Consider the following 22,996-nt stretch of genomic DNA (forward strand, 5'->3'; position numbering starts at 1 on the left):
TGTGTCCCTAAATATGATGTATAAGAATTGTTTGATTATATTCTAAGAGTCGACTATACTGGATGGGGCATTATAACTTCAAAGTTTCATATTTATTAATGAAATTGTTTAATAGATAATAATTTATCGAAAATGGAACTTGTCATAAAATCTATTCAGTTCTGTTCGTAATACCTACAATTGGCATAACCATTTGTCGTTTGGGATATTTAAAATAGGATATTTAGGATTTATGATTTCGTTAAAATTTCTTTTTTCTTTCACGTGTGATCTCACTTGGCAATTGAAAACTAGGCTACGATTGTTTTTTTATTGGGATTTAGTTATCAATTTCGCCATTTCTAATTCAATCGAACTATGATTAAAGATAATTTGACTTGAAACACCGGTCCTTTCTGTATATTTTATAGCAATCATCTAACAATCTATTTGGTTGTTAGTGTTACAGTTATTATCGTTTTGAAACTGGCCATCGAAGAAGGTTATTAAGTTTTAGAAAACGCGTCCTGTTTCGAGGAAATTCGGCTCTTCTCGCAATTTGATTGTTTATTCATATTTGCAAGGTCTATCTTCAAAACAGCGATTACTAGTTCCTAATGTAATTGTTATACATGCCAGTGTCAAAGCAAAATATTCCATTCAATTTTTTATCTTATTGTTCATTTTGTTTTGATACTTAACCTATGACCATAGATATCTTAAAATCGTCGCATATCGTACGTAAGTCAATTGACTGTAACCCCTTTCATGGAAGATTTTTTTATTGCCTAGATGGGTGGATTGCCTTCTAAGTGGTTATCGTGCCCATAGACATCAACAGTGTTAATACCGCCACCTATTTGAGACATGAGTTCTCTCTCAGCCAAGTCTCAGTTTTACAATACAATAACTTCCTTCAAACCGAAATGCGTAACTGCTTCACGGCAGAAATAGGCAGGGTGGTGGTACCTACCCGTGCGGACTCACAAGAGGTCCTACCGCAAGTAAGTGGATGATTCTAAAATCCTAAATATCGAATAATCCAATAATTAATCTTATAAATTTTATATTTTAAGTATAACCCTCATATAAAACTTTAAAGGCTAAAATACATTTTATACCACGGAAATACTTATCTTTCATTATTTCAAGTGGTATATTTGTTATTAAAAAAAGTTACTGTAGGAGATATTCTGGCGATGTTTGGAAATGTGTAGAAGACCGAAGAATGATATAAAAGATACCAGGGCTCGATCAGGAAATTGTTTGATCAGTAATAAATCCTAACATCTAGCACCTAAAATCTAAAATTAAAAGCCGTTGTAATTTAGCATTGCAATTTTTCTAGCGCCTGTAGTCTGACAATGATGCCGCGACTCATTGGGCAGACAGATATCAATTTTCATAGCTAATTTACCTATATTGTATTCGTGACAATGTAACTACACTAACCCCAAAAGGCTTGCGTGATTTGGTAATGCGTTTCTGTTGGAAGGTAGCCGTTATTTGACATCGAGCGTTCGGGCTCGGTGGTTGCATTTACGTTCTGATACTTCGAAAAGGAGATTAGAATACTAGCATGGAAGGATCGAGAACTCGCACTCATCTCTGATAAACATTCAGGAAAATTGTCTGTACCGTTATAAATATAAATATAAATATGTTATATATAAATATTCATAAAACAGGATCTTACAGTCGGCGTTGGCCTCATCCTATTCATTCCACGATATCTGCTGTTTTGACCTTCCCGATCCATTAACAGTGCTTTTAGGCACCACAAGTACCAGTCACCGTCCTCGTCGAACCCGTCGCTTGCGACGAAGGGCTCGACGAGCGAATTAACCCATAGACACAGCCCACTGAGTTTCTCGCCGGATCTTCTCAGCGGGTCGCGTTTCCGATCCGGTGGTAGATTCTGTAAAGCACTGCTTTTGCTAGGGCCAATGTTAGCATCACTTCGAGCCCCGTGAGCTCACCTACTAGTTGAGGTTACGCTGAAATATCCTCTCAAGGCTATCAGATGAGGTAGGAAAAAAAAGGTGTTTCGAATAATTTCCAGCCTTTTTCTTTATTGCTTAGATGGGTGGACGAGCTCACAGCCCACGTGGTGTAAAGTGGTTACTGGAGCCCATGGACAACTACAACGTAAATGCGCCACCCACCTTGAGAAGTTCTAAGATCTCAGTATAGTTACAACGGCTGGCCCACCCTTCAAACCGAAACGCATTACTGCTTCACGGCAGAAATAGGCAGGGCGGTGGTACCTACCCGCGCGGACTCACAAGAGGTCCTACCACCTTCACGAACCATCATAGTCCATATCAAAAAAAATCACCAAGTCTACACAACCAATATTTTTTTCTGCAAAAAAAACTATATCGTACTTTTAATTTTAACCAGTCGAGTCATAACCGCAAGCAAACCTGATAATTGGTTTCCATGTATTTAATTTAGTGTTTTCTGTGAATATTAATTAGTCATATATTACAATGTTCTTTGTTCATGTTTATTTGCTCCTGGGGGAGTTTATTCCACTATTGGATGATGCGTGATAAAAGCTTCGGAAATGCAGTCTTGTACCCAGTGTTTTTCTGCGGTGGCGAGTTATGATTAGTTAGTAGTTAAATGTTGGAATCATCTCCATTCCTTAGAGCAACTGCAAGCAATATTATAATCCTCTTTATTTATAATGTCATTATTCCACCACAAAAGTTTTTGTGTGGTCTTACAGCTTTTGTTTATATTTTTATCACTTAAAAAATATACGATTTACACAGCTCCGCTTTCGGATGAAAGATAGTAATGACCATTCTGGTGACATCAACCATACGTCATATCTCTTTGAAAACATTTGTCGTATTAAAAATATTGTTCCGATTATTGCTTTGACCCAGACTGTTGATTAAAATAATGATTTATATGAAACCGAAGATTACAGCAATCAGTATTATTACGTAATGCTATTGGCAATTTGCCAAGGAGGCGCGGCTCTGCTGAATTAGAGTACGAAATGACAAACAGAAATTAGGCTAATCCCCTCGGCTTTATAACTTATGACTTGTATAAATAAAATTGATATTTGCTTGTGCGTTCCATGCGTTTGCGCACACTTTCTTCGTTTCAGTTGTCCCACTTCAAGAAATTTTAGAAATTCATGAAATAGGAACAGAAGCGTGCTTATCCATTGAACATGTTTTGAAGAGCTGAGGTGTCGTTTTTTTTTTATTGCTTAGATGGATGGACTAACTCACAGCCCACCTGGTGTTAAGTGGTTACTGGAGCCCATAAACATCTATAACGTAAATGCGCCATCCACCTTGAGACATAAGTTCTAAAGTCTCAGAATAGTTACTCGTTGAATTCAAATCACTGACTTGAAGTCTTTAAGACAGTCGTGGACGATGTGAAACGTGGGTTTGTCTTTTGAGACTACAATCTTATACCTCAAAGCAGGTAGTGTCTAACCACCTGGTGTTAAGTGGTTACTGGAGCCCATAGACATCTATAACGTAAATGCGCCACCCACCTTGAGATATAAGTTCTAAGGCCTCAGTATAGTTACAACGGCTGCCCCACCCTTCAAACCGAAACGCATTACTACCTCACGGCAGAAATAGCCGGGGTGGTGGTACCTACCCGTTCGGACTTACAAGAGATCCTACCACCAGTATCGAGATATCTATAGGCTACGGTAAATAGTTTGCACTCGATGGCCTAAAAATCAGGTTAGGATCTAAGGGTGGATGGTAAGGAAGTTAAAACTGTTGCTAAGGATGCCAGAATCCATACTTTGTAGACAGATTATAATAGAAGCTCGACCTAAAGTATTCATTCCGCACAGCACCCTGGGCACATCGAGCAGACACGGTTCTTCTGGGACACGAAGCAGAAGAACCTCGTGTTGGGCTGCTTCTTCTGGGGCTACGTCATGACAGAACTACCGGGAGGTAGACTCGCTGAAATCATTGGCGCAAGGTAAGATGTACTTTTGTTTACACGCTTTTAAAAGTTTGATTGATTGATTTGTCTTTTATGTTTTAACTGCTTTTTACAGCTTCCCTTAAACTAAATACCCTACCATCCCTCGTTATACATATCAACGCTTGAAAGGCAAACGTGACTAAGCGACAATAACTGCTTTATACATAAATGATAGGCAATAACCATATTCGACGCGCAAAAAATATATATTTCTAGGTCTATTAAAATCATTTCAATCCTACAGCTAGATTCGTTAAAATAGAATTTTTTTCAGGTATTTCAACTTTAAATTAGTCTATTGTAAAGTTCACGTATTGTCGCTTAGTCACGTTTGCCTTTCAAGCGTCGATGTATAAAAGATCTATGAACTTCTAATCGTACTTATTAATATAATTTGAAATAAGATTTGATTTAACAGTTTTCTGTAACAACATTTCATTCAACATTTCTGCAACATATCGAAGTTCTTATTTAAAATTACATCAATAAGTACAATTAGAAGTTCATATAGAACTCTAATGACATTTAAAAAATAGCAAATTCGTTCACAATTACTACATAGAAATTAATTTTGTTGTGTTGAAATTAATTTCATATTTCTTCATTTGTGTCACCGCTGTTTTATTGACATTATAATATTTACATGTGTTAAAAAAAAACACATTCATAAAATCCACAGCTTATTGTATTGAAAAAAGCAGTTAATTGATATAATAGACAGCTGTACCGTTAATTCAGTTACCCCTATGTAACACAGAAACCCGGGGGTTAAAATTCAATAGCGTTCAAGATAACGTCGTGGCAATAACGTGTATACAGTTTGGGTATATGAGCCATACTCGCCATTCCACTTTTAACAACGAAGCCAATTGAATATCAATTTGCAAAAAAAGTGGCCCCATTTTGTGATTCCAAAGAAACTGGGTTTCACTGTGTCGCGACAAATTTTTGTTTTAATTAGGTTGTATTAAAATATACTGTCTCAAGCCTTGTGCTCTATACTTTAGTATCGCTTAGTTCTACACTTAGATCGTAAATACCTCCATTTATTTACGTCAATCCACAAAACATTCCTACTTAATAAATACCTGGATGACATCATCTTATAATCAGCAAACTGTTGGAGGTATATTTAATTAACCGCGTGGAACTTTCTAGAGTTCGTTAATAGATTGGCTATTTGAGTCAATCAAGCTGATTACTCATGCTTTCAGTCCTTGCCATCCGTTTGAACTTTTGTTATTAAGCCTCGCATGGGAGTGTTTTCAATTTAAATTCGGTACAGTTAATCAGTTTTCGCGAATAAATTTAAAGCTCTGGTATGAAAATTCTAAAATTAAAGTGTCTGTTATCCGTTTCGCGATTGATCTTAATTCTAAACAGGCAGAGGTTGTAAGGTTAGACAAAGTCGTGGCAGACGTCCAATGCAAACACACTTCCATACAAATCGCAAACGTCAGACCCGAAATAACTTCAGAATAGCACACGATATACTGTAAACCTTAAACCTATTGACCACGATTGAGAACCAGAATTGCTTTCCTGAGAAGGAATAAAGATTCGTCCGTGATACTGTTATCAGTAGTATTATTTGATCATGAAGGTCGTGCTCGCGTATCCATATAATCAAATTTGTACCCTATCACCAATTTATCACCATATCAAAAATCTTCTGATACAAAAAAGAGATAAGCGGGATTTTTAATAAGCGGACTGATGAAAGATAAACTTGATGAATCACTATACTCTAGTATATCATGATATACTATACGTGACTGTCTGGTAAGTTTTCGATGCGTGAGTAATCTGAGTAAGTAGTCCGATATACTCCCGGTTCCCTGAGCTATCATTCATCCTTCGTCTTCTCTTCCAACGTTCGTGTAACAGTGTTACATATTCTGTGAACATTAGCAAACACTTAATGAGCCTAGTCTTCAAGCTGTTTTTACTGACGTAAATGAAAAGGTGGTCCGTGAAAATCTGACCCAAAAATTGGATGCCAATGCCGACTTTAAGAACCAGTTTTCAAGCGAAAACGATTGGCTACTTACTACTCAGAAATAATGTGGTATTGTCGACAGAACAAAACTAATCTCGTACAAATATGTATTATTAAATCTTCAATAATATGTATTATCGATGCGGGCTTGGAATGCAAGTGTCCGTACGTTGAAGGTTCCTCACATCGTTATAATTCTATTAAACATTGTTTCCATTATAAAACTATGAATGATCGATAGTTTTATTTTTATCTTTGAAAATATAGTTACAACTCAAGTATTTAACAGTACATTTGTTGTTTGTTTAATTTTTTGTTTTAAATTGCTCAGTTAATCTTTAATTGGTATCCTTGTGTCGATAATTTCTTGTGATCCTGGTCGATCATCATCCATGGAAGTTTCGCTGGATTTTCTCAGTGGAACGCGAAGGTCCAGTGGTAGATTCTGCGTAACACTGGTCTTAAAAGGACTAGTGTTAGCAAATTCTTTCAGGTTGAGCCCGTGAGCCTTGCCTACATGTCCGCGCTTACGAATACATAGGTACACGTGGGGTACATAGGTACACGTCCCATCACAGTTCTATGAAAGGAGTTACTATAAATAAATAAATAAATAGTGACAATGTACAATCCATTCAGTTTCATCCCTTAATTACAGTGACCCTAAGGCTCAAACAGCATCTAGTACCCACGTCTTATCTTCAGTCGTTTTTATAGATCATCATCTAGATTTTTGTACAGCTAAGTAAATCGTTTTAAGTTCTTTTATACTTTAAATGTTAGCGTAGATGGACGTGAAGCTGTTGGAATACTAAAAACAATTTGAAGAAACGCGTAAATAATCAAAGTGACAAGTGTTTTAATTACCAAACCGGTTCTTAGTATCGCTTGAACGCCGCGAAATAGTCATTACCAAACAATTGTTAAAATTGTAGCTTCTAATTCGAAAATTAACTTCGTTACTGTATTTACACGATATTATCAAATAGTGTAGTTTTTTTTTTAAATATCAGTGCCGAAGCGATGCGCTCGGGAAATTATCGGTCAAGAGCGAATTTACAGTATGCGCTCGGGCTTATTTAACTCTGAAGATAATACAAATAAGAGACTTTTTTTATGGGATTTTCTGATAAAGATCTTATTTTAATTTATATTAATATTTTTATGAAAAATGATATTATGGAGTGAAATTAAATGAAGATGATTAATTTGAGACATTAATCAACTGGGATGAAATTAAATGATATGAAATGAGATGATATGGGATGAAATATAATCTCAGTAAAATGGTGGTCATTTACTAAGATTTTTTCAGTGGACTTTTTGGAGGATCCCGAGAAGTTGCGTCCAGCGGCTTTGTTTCATTTTCCCACATTTGTGCACTTTCACAGATATTAAACAGTTAATAAACCACCGTTACTACATATTTAAACCTGATGAAGCACTAAATAGACAAAATAAAACAAATCACACAACTTCACTCCTCGCGTTCCCGCCAAAAAGTCCAATAAAAGACATTCTCTAATTTAATCAAACTACCCTCTCACGGCTAAGGTTATAATCGTAGTTATTTAGGAAACGTGTCTCCAACGGTTCACCGTCTATCTAACTTTACGTGTCTGTTAAAATCGCTAAGCATCGCGTACTTACATTTAATTTTGTAAATTGATGCGATTCTGTCTAGAATATCTGAATTCCTCTTGTTAATTGCTTTAATAGGCCTATTTGATCGACGGTTTTGGACGAAAATTTTTATGCGTACATCGATAGTATATTTCTGAGATGTCAGTGATTGTGGATGAAACCTGGTTGTCTAATGGCTGACTCGACCGATTTATAGTCAAGAGTAAATGCTCTTGAAATATTGAGGAATAGTTAAACCTAAAGATATATGAAACGACAGTTTTAAATTTGGTAAATGACTCATCTCTGTTAATGTTAGATTCGTAGTTAATTGCCTGTCAATTTGCTTGTATAAGGTCGCAGGTTTGAGACTAGACAGTTTCGGTTTTCTTCAAAGTCCAATGTAACGTAAACTAAGTTCAACAATGCTCATAATAAATAGGTAGCCTGCTTAAAATCGACTTTGTTAATAATATGAGTGCCAGTGGTATTCTCCCCTTGCTCTTTTTTGTTTATAACAAATTCTGGTAATTGATTGACTGACTGATTATTCTCTTGTCATCAGACGGGTGTTTGGCTACAGCACACTGTTGGCCAGTATCCTCACGCTATTGACTCCAGCGTCGGCCTCAGCTGGCTTCGGATGGATAGTCGCAGTCAGAGTAGTACTAGGCGTCTTGCTTGGTGCCACTTGGCCTGCCATACTACCCATGGCTTCCAAATGGATCCCGCCGATGGATAGATCGAAATTCATGTCTAACATGATGGGTAAGTCACTACGTTCTGTGGTATGTTGTAATCTAAACATAAAATACAGTGCAACCTTAACATACTTCAATATAACGACGTCCTCGATTTAATAAATTCTTCATTATCCCCTTGAATTGTCCATAAAAGTTAATGTAAAAATATACCTTTACACTGCGAAGATTTCTTGCGAACAACCTCTTTATAACGAATTTTCAACCATAAAAAAGTGTGAATACATCTAATTAACGAATTTTGTCAGACCAAAATCTTTATGTAACGTTCCCACCAATATGACCCTCATTCCCATAGTATGTGAATAAGTCTCGACAGATTTGAGAAAAAAAAATTCCTACCTAATTGTTTTTAAATATAAAATATATACAGTAATTTGATAAAAATGTGTTATCATTTATTAGTAGAAGTTGTTCGCTATAGCGAACCTGTTATAACTGGATGAGTAAGTACGTAATGTTGAGGTGAATAAAACAATTTTTTTTATCTCCTTATAACAAATGGTAAACCAACCTAACCTTAATATGACAAACCTCAGTTTACCGAATTACTTGATATAACGAATATTTATTTGTTCCCTTCCGATTTGTTATATCGAGGTAGCACTGTATAATTTTAGTATAGAAGTATTTTTAGTAAGCATTAATGATATTGTATAGACATTAAAACAATTGAGGTCGTTACCTTGGGACGTAAGGCCAAAATCTCTAGTTACAAAGCAAAAGTCACACCTACGTATAACTTAATTGCCTGTAAGCTTGCTAGTGAACAGAAAGAAGTAAACACCAATGCTAAAAACAACGAAAATATTATGAACATTATGATTGACTGGGACATTACCTAGTGTAGAACATGTAGCGGAAATCTATGAACGATGCTCTTGCATCTTCGCTTGTGAACTTGGCAAATGGAAGAGTACGGATAAATCCTTTGCTATAAGGACGCCCAGAAAAAGATTCGTCAATAAATTCGAGATTGACCCTTCGCTGAGAGCTAAGCGCTTATGCGTTAAAAGGGTAGTACAAGTTTTTGCAAAGGCACAAAGCTTCGACTTGGATGCCACGTTTGCTCATTGTTCGGTTATACAGATTTAGATCCCGAAACAGATTAACAAAATTTCTAATAATGCTCCTAAAGAAAGCACTTAGCGGTACCGGTACTACCGGTAGCGGTACTACCTTAGCGGTAGGCAGCGGCTTGGCTCTGCCCTTGGCATTGCTGAAGTCCATGGGCGACGGTAACCACTCACCATCAGGTGGGCCGTATGCTCGTCTGCCTTCAAAGGCAATAAAAAAAAAGCACCTAGAACATTTGCAGAAATATGCGCTATCATTTAACCATTTTTTTTGTCAGAATTGGTATAGTTGTGACCCTTGCCATGTAATCGCTTCAGATTGGTTTTTGGGACGTTATAATAATTTGTCCAACTGTTGCGAAAATCGGATGTCAATCAAATAAGAATGTGCAAAACAAAACCGCACTAATTAAAACCGAGAAGCCAATCCCGAAAACCGAAATTTACATAGATGAATATTACAAAAAAATGTTAGATCGCAATAGCATCACTAGCTCGAACTCGCAAACAAAAAATCTGCTCATCGACGCATTACTTCACCACAAAGCAATGTCATTACATCCGCGACTAGATACGGTCGACGCCAGAACAATTCCATTATTCAATTCAAAGCGCTCAATTAAGACAGTAGAGAACATAGCTCGCGAAATTATGATTGACGGCGCGTAACAAAATGGTTTTGTTCGTCTCCTTGACCGCAAGCAGTTTTTCATTGCGATTGTGACAGCGGAAACGAGCTATTTATCAATATTACAATGTGTCACCGACTTCAGCGCGCACGTATTCGCTGCCGACACGGCTTGTTATCGCTCCAGTGGCGTGGCGCAAACAGTGATGTCGGACGAACGTAAAAAACATTGCTATTTGTTCGAGCTTTTTGTTTTGTGTCAGATACTTGCTACTTTTCGTTGGCTGTGTAATTAAACGCTTTATTAGCAATGAAATTAGGATACATCATGGAAACGTATGCTATACGAGTTACGAGCATTAATTAGACATTATGCTCTGTAATATAGAGGTCATTTCGCATCCTCCCGGTGTATTTAGGCATTCAAAGCACCCGTCACAGTTTTCATCCCGTCGAATGCGACGAAGGGTTCGTCGTGAAATAACGCACAGACACGTTCCAATGAGTTGCTCGCCGGATACTATCGGTGGGTCACGATTCCATTTTCGTGGTAGATTCACCGAAGCACTATCCTTGCTAGGGTTAGTGTTAGCAATTTCGCCAGCCTAAGCCCAGTGTTCGTTAAATCTAGTATAATCCCTCGAGGTAACTAGCGTAGGTAGGCAAAAACGTCACATAGTGTTATCAAAAATAAATTATCAGCATTCTGATTGGGTTCCGGCTTAATCTAAGCCTCATATATTGTTACAGATTGCGATTCTAATCATGACATTCATAACATACGAATCGTAAAAAAAACAAATAGAATTGTCAAAGTTAAGAATTCTAAAGAGATAAATAAATAGGTCGCAAATAATAACGTTACGTCGTTCTGGCAACACAGCGTTAATGTTATCGGCCGCGGCGCAGACGTTTCGCAGTACGTTCAGTGCATTTGAAAGCGGCAACATGGCGGCGGAGGCGCGCGCAGGCGTGGTCGCTGACGTCACGCGAATCCAGCTCTCTTATTGGTCGGCTTTGCATGACCGCGCGGTTTTAACCTTGCGCAACGGTTGCCATGCACTCGACTATGATTCCGAGAATTATTTTTGTGCGGGATCATATTCACGTGGATCCAATATGGGTTAAGGCAAAGTACACAACGAAAATATTTACGTACGTTTGTGACACACCTTCGTTCGGTTGATGCCAAAATGACGTAAAAAACGAACTTATCTATAATGCGTCAGAACTGATAAGCCCTTTCACTTTAGAAAATGACATCATAGTGTGGATTCTGGCACGACGCCCGCGCATCTTGTAGTCTATTATGTTGCGACAATACACAATATGCTTCTATCGTGTACCTACCCATGTAACAATCACAATTACTCAAGGCTATTGTGTACGTAATATTAAGTGACTGTGACGAATGATAGAACCAATAATAATACCGATACTATTGTTGCAGTATTTATGAACTTTAATTAAAAAAAATCAATCTATGAATCTATAAGGAAATTCAAGTGTTAACCTCAAATTCAAATTTCGTAAAATTGGCCAAATATAAAAACGACAAAATGTTTGCCATGAAAAAAAATATTCAAAATACAAAATACCGAGAAAACGTGATATCGTGACCGAGTTAATCTGTGAGGAAAAAACATTAAATTATAGCTTATCATTTAATAGTGCACGGTCTGATCTCACCTTGCTTCATATAGGGGTGGCAAACCGTTGTCGAGTTTACATCTACTTCCGATAAGTTGCAGGGCTACTGCGATAGTTTACCGCTTGTCTAACGTTGTAAATGGAGATAGTGAAAATTTTTCTAAACAAAGAATTTGAATTCGTGCGCTCAACCCTACCTGACAATTTCTAACAACCTTAAATACATGTGCTTAGTTAGCAATGAAAACTTTTCTTATAAAAAACTATCTTCGTCTCGTCATTATTTCACGATGATCGGTAGAAAACCCGTAGAATTAACCTAACAATGACTTAATTTGATTTGGCTTTAATCTGATGTCTTTTCAAACAAATAAAATGAATATTATGAGAAATAAATTAGAAAATCTTGTTATTGTCAAATTTCGGCGAGCACTGTACTGAACAGTAATGTAGGTAATCATTTAGCAGGTAGTGACAAAATCAACTATTTAATATTTTGTGAGTAACTTTGTACCTTATATGTTTCTTTCAGCATAAGTCCTCGCGAGAAAGCCCTTTTAAATTTAGCTAAAACAAACATGTTTTCATAATGATTTATGCTATCGCCATCCCTGCTTCAGTACAATGTCTTCCGAGAATAAATACAGATTAGGCATTTACGGTCTGACCTTGTCTTATAGTGGGTATTGTGAGTCGGTATACCTACTACACGCGCACTATTTCGCACACTTAATGTTTAACTATACTGAGATTTTAGAACTTGTATCTCAAGGTGGGTGGCGCGTCTACGTTGTAGATGTCTATGGGCTCCAGTAACCACTTAACATCAGGTGGGCTGTGAGCTCGTCCACCCATCTACGCAATAAAAAAAAAAAAAAAAAAAATAATAGATTTGATTGCGTCACATGTATTGTTTGAGGGTATTTGTTAATAGAGTTCCATTGTTCTGATAACGTTTCAATATATTTGAGACTTTTGTCTCGATCTTACAAAGTTATAGTAAATTATTCGCGTTTACTAATAATTTAAAAAGTTTATGCTTATACGTTGTTTTTAAGTTCGCCTTTTGACTAAGGTCTTTTTTTATTGAAAGCTAATTACGTACCGACCGAGGATTGTAGTTAATTAAATTTTGTTGGGTCGCACCCAATTTCAATTTCTAAATTTGGATCTTTCTCTTCTAATACTATTTCTGCCGTCAAGCAGTAATGCGTTTCGGTTTGAAGGGTAGGGCAGCCGTTGTAACTATACTGAGACCCTAGAACTTATATCTCAAGATGGGTGGCGCATTTACGTTATAGATACTGGTGGTAGGACCTCTTGAGAGTCCGCGCGGGAAGGTACCACCACCCTGCCTATTTCTGCCGTGAAGCAGTAATGCGTTTCGGTTTGAAGGGTGGGGTAGCCGTTGTAACTATACTTGAGACCTTAGAACTTATTTCTCAAGATGGGTGGCGCATTTACGTCGTAGATGTCTATGGGCTTCAGTAACCACTTAACACCAGGTGTGCTGTGAGCTCGTCCACCCATTTAAGCTATAAAAAAAACACGTGAGACGGTTTACCCATATGACCGATAAACAAGACATGGTTGCTTCGTGGCTTTACATAACGGAGGTGCATAATCCCAACACGTCCTAAGGCCACTTCTCATGAGATACGTCATGCTTATTGATGCAATATTTGATCACAAACTTAACCTAAATAAATAAAATCAACATAAGAACAGGCGTGCGTTGTATCAAAATGAAATAATAAATAAATCTTAGTCATTGATTGAGCACGTTATATCTTGAACGAATGTCTCTTATGAAATTAGGTATTTTACGAAAGCGCCCCGATAAGTTACCGAATGCAATAAATTATCTAAACGTCACGATAAAGGAGGCGTTCTGTTTTAAATAATCGTTATATGCATTATTAACTTAATATATAGAAGTGTATGCGCTAATAAATTCCGCTGAGGTTATCGGAAGGTGTAATTGTGAATGAATCGTCGTGGCCTAAAGGATAAGACGTCCGGTGCATTCGTATGCACCGGTGTTCGAATCCCGCAGACGGGTACCAATTTTTCTAATGAAATACGTACTTAACAAATGTTCACGATTGACTTCCACGGTGAAGGAATAACATCGTGTAATAAAAATCAAACCCGCAAAATTTTAATTTGCGTAATTGCTGGTGTTAGGACCCGTGCGGTAGGTACCACCACCCTGCCTATTTCTGCCGTGAAGCAGTAATGCGTTTCGGTTTGAGGCAGCCGTTGTAACTATACTGAGACCTTAGAACTCATATCTTAAGGTGGGTGGCGGCAATTACATTGTAGATGTCTATGGGCTCCAGTAACCACTTAACACCAGGTGGGCTGTGTGCTCGTCTACCCATCTAAGCTATAAAAAATAAATAAATAATCCCTAGTCCACGAAGTCGCACTTAATGCGCCCAACTCACCTGAGATTCTTGCTGTTGGTAAGGTTCCTTGTGAGTTCGCACGGGTATGTACCACCGCCCTGCCTATTTCTGCATGAAAGACGGATGACTTTTGACTTGAAGGGCGCGGTAACTGTAGCACCTCAGGGTGGGGTACCTCATACCTCGATACATTACGATCACTTAACACTTGATAGACAATGAGCTCATCATCTACTTGTCATTCAAGTAAGGTTCACGCCATCCTGAAAAGGTTATATAACTTAATATATGCAGTAATGTTTTTGGAACATTAATGGCATGTGACGCCAAAACAAGTCACGGATAATGGCAAAAGAGAACAGTCTAATTCTTCGGTCAATATTATATATTTTTTACTATTATTAACTGCGAAGTTCAATCTCAGATTGCGATTTTTATTGTTTTTGATAGTAATTAAGCAGAGGGTTTTTTTTCGTAATTACAATGAACAACAATAGGGGAATACCTGATTCTTAACACGTGGAAGATATTTGAGTAAGTATCGACAGATAAATTTTAACGATGTACGGGTTCGCACGATTAAAAAAGAAACAGACTTGTTTTTCTGCAAAAATAATGCATCATACGTTTTTTCTGACATCAGTATGAAACATTAATGTATTTTTTATTTCGGAAGAGTTTCTTTGAATAGGTTTTTCCAGACATTTTGCGTAATTAATTAACAAGATTTTACGATTAGTTCACGGATCTCTAAATACTATAAATTAATTTTACGTATGAACTCATTGTATAATGTTAATAATAAATTAGATTTAATTATTCTGAGTTCTAAAGCCGAGTGCAAATGCACTCCCTTGGAGATATTGTTACAATATACCTACATGACAAAGGAAATTTACGGTTCATAAGGTCTAAGGAATGTTTGTTATTTTACAATCATTATTGCGTTCAAGATTTTGCGCGTTAACTTAGATGTCAGTGATTTTTTTTATCTAGCAAAATTAAATCAAATGTGCTCACGGTCTAACTGGTATCAAGCAGTTATCGAAACACATATAAAACGCGATTCGCTCCTTATGACATAAAAAGTCTTTGCAGTGTAATATCCCCATAGTATTGCGGAGATTTTGCATCGAATAAAACATTTTTTTTATTGCCTTTGTAGGCAGACGAGCGTACGGCCCACCCGATGGTAAGTGGTTACCGTCGCCCATGGACTTCAGCAATGCTAGGAGCAGAGCCAAGCCGCTGCCTACCGCTTAATACTCTCCACAAGCCTCGTTTGAAGAAGGCCATGTCTTAGTGCTCGGGAAACACCGTGGAGGGGAGCTCATTCCATAGCCGGATGGTACGTGGCAAAAAAGACCTCTGGAAACGCACTGTGGATGAACGCAGTGGCTCCAGGTAATATGGATGAACTCTACTCCGGTGGCGGGCGGTGCGATGATAAAAACGAGACGTTGGTATCATCTCGAACAATTCCTCAGAGCACTCGCCATGGAACATGCGGTACAAAATACAGAGGGAACCGAAGTCCCTCCGCAGACCCAGAGGCTCCAAACGATCCGTGACATGAATAAAAGCACATAAATTAATTCAGCTATGTGGGGCTGATATCATCAAAACCGCACACGAAATCTGCGTTTTGTGAACGTAATCGATGAACAATGACGAACAAATACAAACTTAACAGCCCACTGAGTTTCTTGCCGGATCTTCTCAGTGGGTCGCGTTTCCGATCCGGTGGTAGATTCTGCGAAGCACTGCCCTTGCTAGGGCTAGTATTAGCAACGTCCTCAGGTTAGAACCCCGTGAGCTCACCTACTTGTTCGGTGAATCTAGTATAACCTCTCGAGATCACTATTAGTATTATCAAAGCACATGTGGCCTTGTAAAACCGCTACATTGACACTTGGAGGCCATACCCATTAAATATAATCTAATATCACATCAATTATCGGCACATATACATTTCAAAGTAAATGCGTCTACCTCCGTATCATATCTACAGCTGTCTTACCTGTCAAAGCGATACGCATTATTATAATAAACTATAGAGGAAGCAAAGCGTACCTAACTCGTGTGGGTGAAACTCAAGATTTGTGGTGACCACGCTGTCTACCGACTATGCTGTGTCGGATTTCCGTGATCTGAACCAAACCAATCGATCGCGGATCGGTTCGAATATGTTGTGTATATCAATGCGAGTATCTTTAGGTTAGACTATTTCTATAAACACGTGTCCGAAATTCGTCAACAATAAGTGACGTCTCAAGACATTCGGTGTTACTCCCCTTCTGGCTGAGCCTTTGCTCGCCCACCTGTCCTGGTGAAACTGGAAAGGCCTCCGGGCCACCAGTAATCATTCAATCATAAAAAAAAAAAAAAATTCGGTGTTACATTGAGTTTTCGGCTATAGGAAAAAAAAGACGGCTCTTTCCAAAATCATTTTATTGAGAACACTAACGTTCGTCAATGGCTACCAACAATAATACAATATACAGACTACAACAAAACAAAATGAGGCACAAGAAAATTGTCAATTTGTCAAAGGCAATAAATACTACAAACTATAAATTGTTAAGGATATCGCAAAAACTAGTGGTCATCAGATCTGGATAAAATTTAAATCGGTAAAACTTAAAAAGTGATTTTTCTAATTAGTTCCGACCTTCTATTATTATCTACATATGTGTCCAACAATAAAACTTAACAAGTCATTATCGCCCGCGTTTCTAACCTCTGTTACCTGCAAGTCACGCGTCGCCAATGTCCTTAAGAGTCCTTTGACAAATGGGTCTAGGCGCTTTCGAGGAAAAACACTATTATTTGCATAGCCATTAAATTTTTATGGTTACGACGATAAAGTAATTGTAGATGTTTGGAGGTTTTCATTGACTGTTCTTTCGGTTCGTTTGTATTCGACTCTTAATGTTTTTGTTGCCATACGGGCCTTTGACACAAGAGGCCGTAAGTGCGAGATTGGGCACGTTCCGTTGTGTTTTCAGTTGTTGTGCAAGCTAGTTAAAGTGAAGCGAGCTTATGACCTACCTGGTGTTAAGATTTCAAGGTGATCGAAGGAAATCATGGCGTCTATGAACTTCACCACTTTAGACCAGGTGGGTCGTGACCTCTTTGACCACTGGTACAACAAACACTGGTTTTACAAACTGGTAATTTTTGACGCGAAGCAGTCGTATGACTCCGATCGGATAATGTTCTTGTACCATTGGAGACTATGAACAATGTCGCTAAGGTGGTCACGTTATGGAGTGCACGAGCTAAATTAACGACTTATACCACGTGTGCTGTAAAACCTTGTTGTAACATTGTAAGCGCAAATTATTTTATAGACAAATCATACGCCTGGTAATAAACCCAAACTAGGAGTTCCAATACTACAGGCTGATATGAAAAGATTACTTAATGTTTGTATAGTTGAAATTTCTGTAAACGAGCTGCAACAAACATATTTGTCAATAGACTTGCGCAAGGAAATTTAAAAAAAAAGACGATAAAGTGAATAAAAATAGCAGTAACATGACTCCATTGCGACATTTCCGCGTTACTTGCTAATAACCATGTCTACTTATTAACTATACTAACTTATAACTTACTGTTATTATTATACGACTGATTTACTCACTAACGCGTGGAAGAGTTCGCGAGAGATTACCTGGTTTTACCATCAACCTGGAACTGGAGTAAACACCCGCAATGCCAGGGGCACAGCCAACCAATTAGACACCTTTTGAGAATTAAATTAAGATTAAATTCAGTCTGAGTCTGCATATCTCGAGGTTGGTGGCGCTTTCACATTGTGATGTTTCTAGACACCTATCTATGCGGTAGGCAGCGGCTTGGCTCTGCCCCTGGCATTGCTGAAGTCCATGGGCGACGGTAACCACTCACCATCAGGTGGGCCGTATGCCCGTCTGCCTACAAAGGCAATAAAAAAAAAATCTAATAACCTCTTTGCTTGTCCAGTACAATAAAAATGAATATTAATAAAACACTGTGTAGAAATGTACCAAGACAACTTTGAAATATTACACTAAACACACATTGTATATGAAGTTACGCGGTAGACCGTATTAAGGTCATGTAACTACGTATGTACGTGCGCCCGAGGCAAGATCATTGCCAAGTTCAAGACTAGAGAATGATGCTTTGAAAAAATATCGTTCGAAAACAAAGATCGTTGGGGAGATATCGTTAAAGTTTTTAACGAAAATTGCATATCCATTACATTTCTTGAAAGTAAATTTCATGCCCCCACTTGAACGAAAACAAAACCAAAAAACTTGGATACGGTTCTGCAAAAAGGACTCAAGCCACACAACTTCAAGCGTAATCTATTGAAACTTCAAGTACAGCTTCTAATGAAGTTACTACGCTTCAATCAATGTCGTTTTATTTCCATCAGTTTCGGGTCATTGCCAGGGACGTCTTAAACTAGGCTGGGGCCCTTGGGCACACAAGAATTTGAGGCCTTTTTGGAAACTAAAATAAGCGAATTATAATAATATTTTTTAGTGAGTATGACCATTTATTATAGGTAATCAAATACAGTATGATATAATATGTCATTAATGATATTAGAATGCTGCTGGTTTTTTGGTTACGATTTCGATAACGCTTTCTTTCGGGATTTCTGTTGAGCAAAATCTTCTATTATAGGCATACTATATGCCTTGTAAATAAATACCTTCTGATTACTGATTTGTGAAAAAAGTGTAATGTGCCGGAAAAAATGTTTTGAGAATAAACGCGTGAGAGAAATTGTCGGTCTTTCGGGGCCCCCTGAGAATGGGGGTCCTGGGCACGGGCCCCGTGTGCCCTTATGGTAAAGACGGTATTGGTCATTGCTGTAAAGCTTACTTCGCTTCATATAGCTACATAATTGTGACGTTTTGTTTACTAAGTCCTTTATGCGACACTCCTATAAAATCACATAGTGTTTTACAACTAAAAACGATATCACCATGAATCGGGCAAGGTTTGTTTTGCTCTCGAAGCCAAAATTATAACTTGGTAACAGTGAAATTAACTGATATGTGAGGAAAATTTACATAATCTCGTTGTTACAGCATCATCTCTCGGTGCGGCAATCACGATGCCCATATGCGGCTTCCTCATTGCTCATTTTGGATGGGAATCGGCATTCTATTTCACCGGTGAGTTCATATTTAGAATAAGGAACATCATCATATTAGATTTAATTGTATTAAAATATTGTTAGATTCGCCGGCAAATATAAAATGACGTATACATTATACCGTCATGAAGTTTGGTTGTATTTCATTATCAACTTGGAACAATGGATCTCTTGCGGAAGAAAATCTCTGAGAATAAAAAGGCTGGTAACAATCTCATCACATTCGCTAGTAATACTCGATACTTAATTGAAATATAGTTTTCTTAAACAGGACTATTACATATTTTGAAATAGATCACAGGGATAAAATAACATTAAAAAGTTTAGGAACCGCTGATCTTGAGCTCTTTTTTAACCAACCATTGTTTTGAACGAAGAAGGTTCGATTACGATTATATAAGAACTAGCGACCCGCCCTCGCTTCGCTTCGGAAACATTAAAACACACATGAAACAAAAAAAAATAAAAAATAAAAAAATAAAAAAAGTAGCCTATGTTCATCAGGGACAATGTCGGCTTCTAATGGAAAAAGAATTTTTCAAATCGGACCAGTAGTTTCGGAGCCTATTCGAAACAAACAAACAAACAAATCTTTCCTCTTTATAATATTAGTATAGATTGAGTACAAACCCACAAAAATAAACTCTATTATAATATTATTAATAATTACAGGTATAATCGGAGTGTTGTGGTCTGTAGCTTGGTTCGCTGTTGTATACGACTCTCCCGCCCAACATCCTCGCATTACTGAATCTGAACGCAATTATTTAATGAAGGCTCTACCTCAGGACAATAATAAGAAAGGGGTAAGCATACGAAGAATGTTATTTATTTCTATAACGTAACCCAAAAAAAAAATCTGTAGCGAATAACTTGTAGCCTGTTGAAATTTCATCACTAAAATTAGTTAGCTACTCATCACTAAACAAACTCGCAACTTCTCCTGGTGCTTACAAAGAGTGCCATATGTAAATCCTATGGTCATCAATACGCCATTATTTTTAAAATCGTTGAGCAATATACACCCCTCTTCCACGTAGTTACGTTTATTCCCAGTACTGGAGGAGGGAGGAGAAAGAGACCAACGTAACCTCACATCTCGAGGTGGATAGTGGATTGCATAGTATAGCGGCTGCCCCACCCTTCAAAGCAGAACCGTCGACTGCTTTGCCTGTAGCCAAATAGATACTGTGGTGGTATCTACCTATGCGGTCTTACAATACTTCTTACCACCAGTAAATGGCGGTTGGCGATCGCAACGTGCTGGTGATACTTCTGGAACTGCCATTCTCTGGAGAATCCTTGATTTGCCTTTTATGACATCAACGGAAAAAGATTCGGTAGTTATTCTAGGCCGATACCCAACAGCCGGCTATAAGTCTTTTTGTCTACGGACATCTCATCGCCGAGAATGTTGCCATTTTTAAAAAAAAACCCTAATTGTGCAAGTGTGTGATTGTAAAATGGCAGAACCCCATAACAAAATAGTAATAGATTTTAAATTACATAGTCATTACGCAAATCAATGATTACATTCTATACTAATATGAATGAAAAAGAAAGATCTAAATGAACTTATATTTGTAAAAGTACAATTGATGTGATTACGTCGCAGATTATAAAACAATGCCTCATTTAATTGTGGACAATGAAAATCGCATAATATTAATTGTGTTTATTTTGTCAGCATTGTCTTAAAGTTTCTTATGAAATTCAATAAAAAGATTTTTTTAAATACTGGCATCACGAGGTTTTGATTTGGTTTTTATTGTGTCAGTCTTTATTCAGAGAATAGGGGCGGAATCTTCCCTAAATCGAAGTCAATGAATACAACAACGTTTTTTGGGTTTCTTTTTTAGTTTTTTCTCTCTTTTGGATGAAGTCACAGTCTTTTATAATATTAATAAATTTGGCGCGTCTTAAAGCGAAGAACCTCTTTTAATTATCGCCCACAACAAAGCGCCTGACCATCCAGCCTTAACTGCCGGTAAAAATCAATTAAATCATCGCTACATACAATTATATTCGAACAGTAACGACCTTGGGGATGCGAACGAGCGTCTGCATACGAATTTCTAATTCGCCTTGATTGATTAACGCGTACCCTTGAAAACGTCCGAATAATTATCTTTGGATTTTTCCAATGTCATGGGCGGATCGAGGTCGCCTTCTAGAAGTGTGTAATGAAGAAAAATCTAATCCGGAAAAGTATAATTTGTGATATAGCTGGTTGATGGGGTCTTGTGTGTAGGGTCCACTCATACACTGCTAAGCCTATTTATATTGATGGAAATTGCGTTGAAATATTTCGCTACGTATACTAAATCAATGATATATGATCAAAAATTCCGAAAAGAACTCCGAAAAAGACAACGAAAAAAGAGCCAAGCTTTGCGGCTCACATTACGAATATTTGCCCACTGAGTTTCTTGCCAGATCTTCTCAGTGGGTCGCGTTTCCGATCCGGTGGTAGATTCTGCGAAGCACGGCTCTTGCTAGGGCCAGTGTTAGCAACACTCCCGGTTTGAGCCCCGTGAGCTCACCTACTATCTCGGCGAATCTAGAATAACCCCTTGAGGTTACTAGAATAAATAGGAAAAAAAAAGCGAATATCACAATCATTTTGTATCTCTCATATCGTATTATCTTTAATCTATCTTCTTATCCATCTATACTGACAAGAATAAGGAAATAGAATGCATGTTTTATACTATCTTGTAGCACATGCCGGTACCTTGGAAGAGTCTACTCTCGTCTTCTCCAGTTTGGGCCATAATCATCACTCACGGGGCTTCGGTCTTCGGATACTTTACCGTCGTCAACCAGCTGCCGACCTACGTCGAGAGCATTCTGCACTTCAACATCAAACACGTAAGTGCCATTTTCGCATAAAGATATTCAAGGGACTTTAGGGCGTGTGATATTTTGGAGGTGTGTAACAAAATTATCTCATCAAATTATTTCAATTGTTTGTTTTCGAAACAGAAGAATAGTATTTTTAATACAAATTTCAATGATATCAGAGTATCCATACTACCATTTACTGGTGGTAGGACCTCTTGTGAGTCCGCACGGGTAGGTACCACCACCCTGCCTATTTCTGCCGTGAAGCAGTAATGCGTTTCGGTTTGAAGGGCGTGGCAGCCGTTGTAACTATAATTGAGACCTTAGAACTTATATCTCAAGGTGGGTGGCGCATTTACGTTGTAGATGTCTATGGGCTCCAATAACCACTTAACACCAGGTGGGCTGTGAGCTCGTCCACTCATCTAAGCAATAAAAAAATAAATAAATAAAAATGTGAAAGTGTGTTTGTTTGTCCTTCGTTCACGTCGAAAGTATATTTAGGTCAGGGGAGTGTTCTAAGCTGCCTAGTCTTTATCCCGAAATAACCTCTAATTCTCACGGGAAACTACACTGACATTTTTGTTTGTAGACGCGGGTGAAGCCGCAGTTAGCAGCTAGTTAATTATAAACTGTGAAATCTATAATCTAAGTGTAGTTTTCCGGTATCGGCGCGCCTGTCGTATCGGCGCCTTCCGTTCTAGGAAAATACCTTACGAAGCATTATTGACTATCGTAATTACTAGAGCCACGCCATAAAGGTGCTTAATAGTTTTGTAATAAGATCCGTTTAATGTTGTGTTCAGATGCGTCAAAAACCTTTTCGATTCGGAAGCGTCGATGGTTATAGGACACACGACTTAGGTATATGCTGCTGACTACC

General features: G+C 37.9%; 1 protein-coding gene across 1 annotated transcript in view; it reads left to right on the forward strand.

Annotated features, from left to right (window-relative positions):
- The window catches only part of LOC114251869 (sialin), a 63,878-nt gene that overhangs the window by 25,369 nt on the left and 15,513 nt on the right, over positions 1-22,996 (forward strand). Inside the window, exons 4-8 of the mRNA XM_028186275.2 lie at positions 3,824-3,957; positions 8,151-8,353; positions 19,202-19,288; positions 19,942-20,075; positions 21,991-22,140. Coding sequence (XP_028042076.2) covers positions 3,824-3,957; positions 8,151-8,353; positions 19,202-19,288; positions 19,942-20,075; positions 21,991-22,140 — 708 coding nt within the window. The remainder of the gene's footprint in view (positions 1-3,823; positions 3,958-8,150; positions 8,354-19,201; positions 19,289-19,941; positions 20,076-21,990; positions 22,141-22,996) is intronic.

Source organism: Bombyx mandarina, chromosome 03, assembly GCF_030267445.1.
Source record: "Bombyx mandarina strain Sakado chromosome 03, ASM3026744v2".
NCBI classification, from domain to species: Eukaryota; Metazoa; Arthropoda; class Insecta; order Lepidoptera; family Bombycidae; genus Bombyx; species Bombyx mandarina.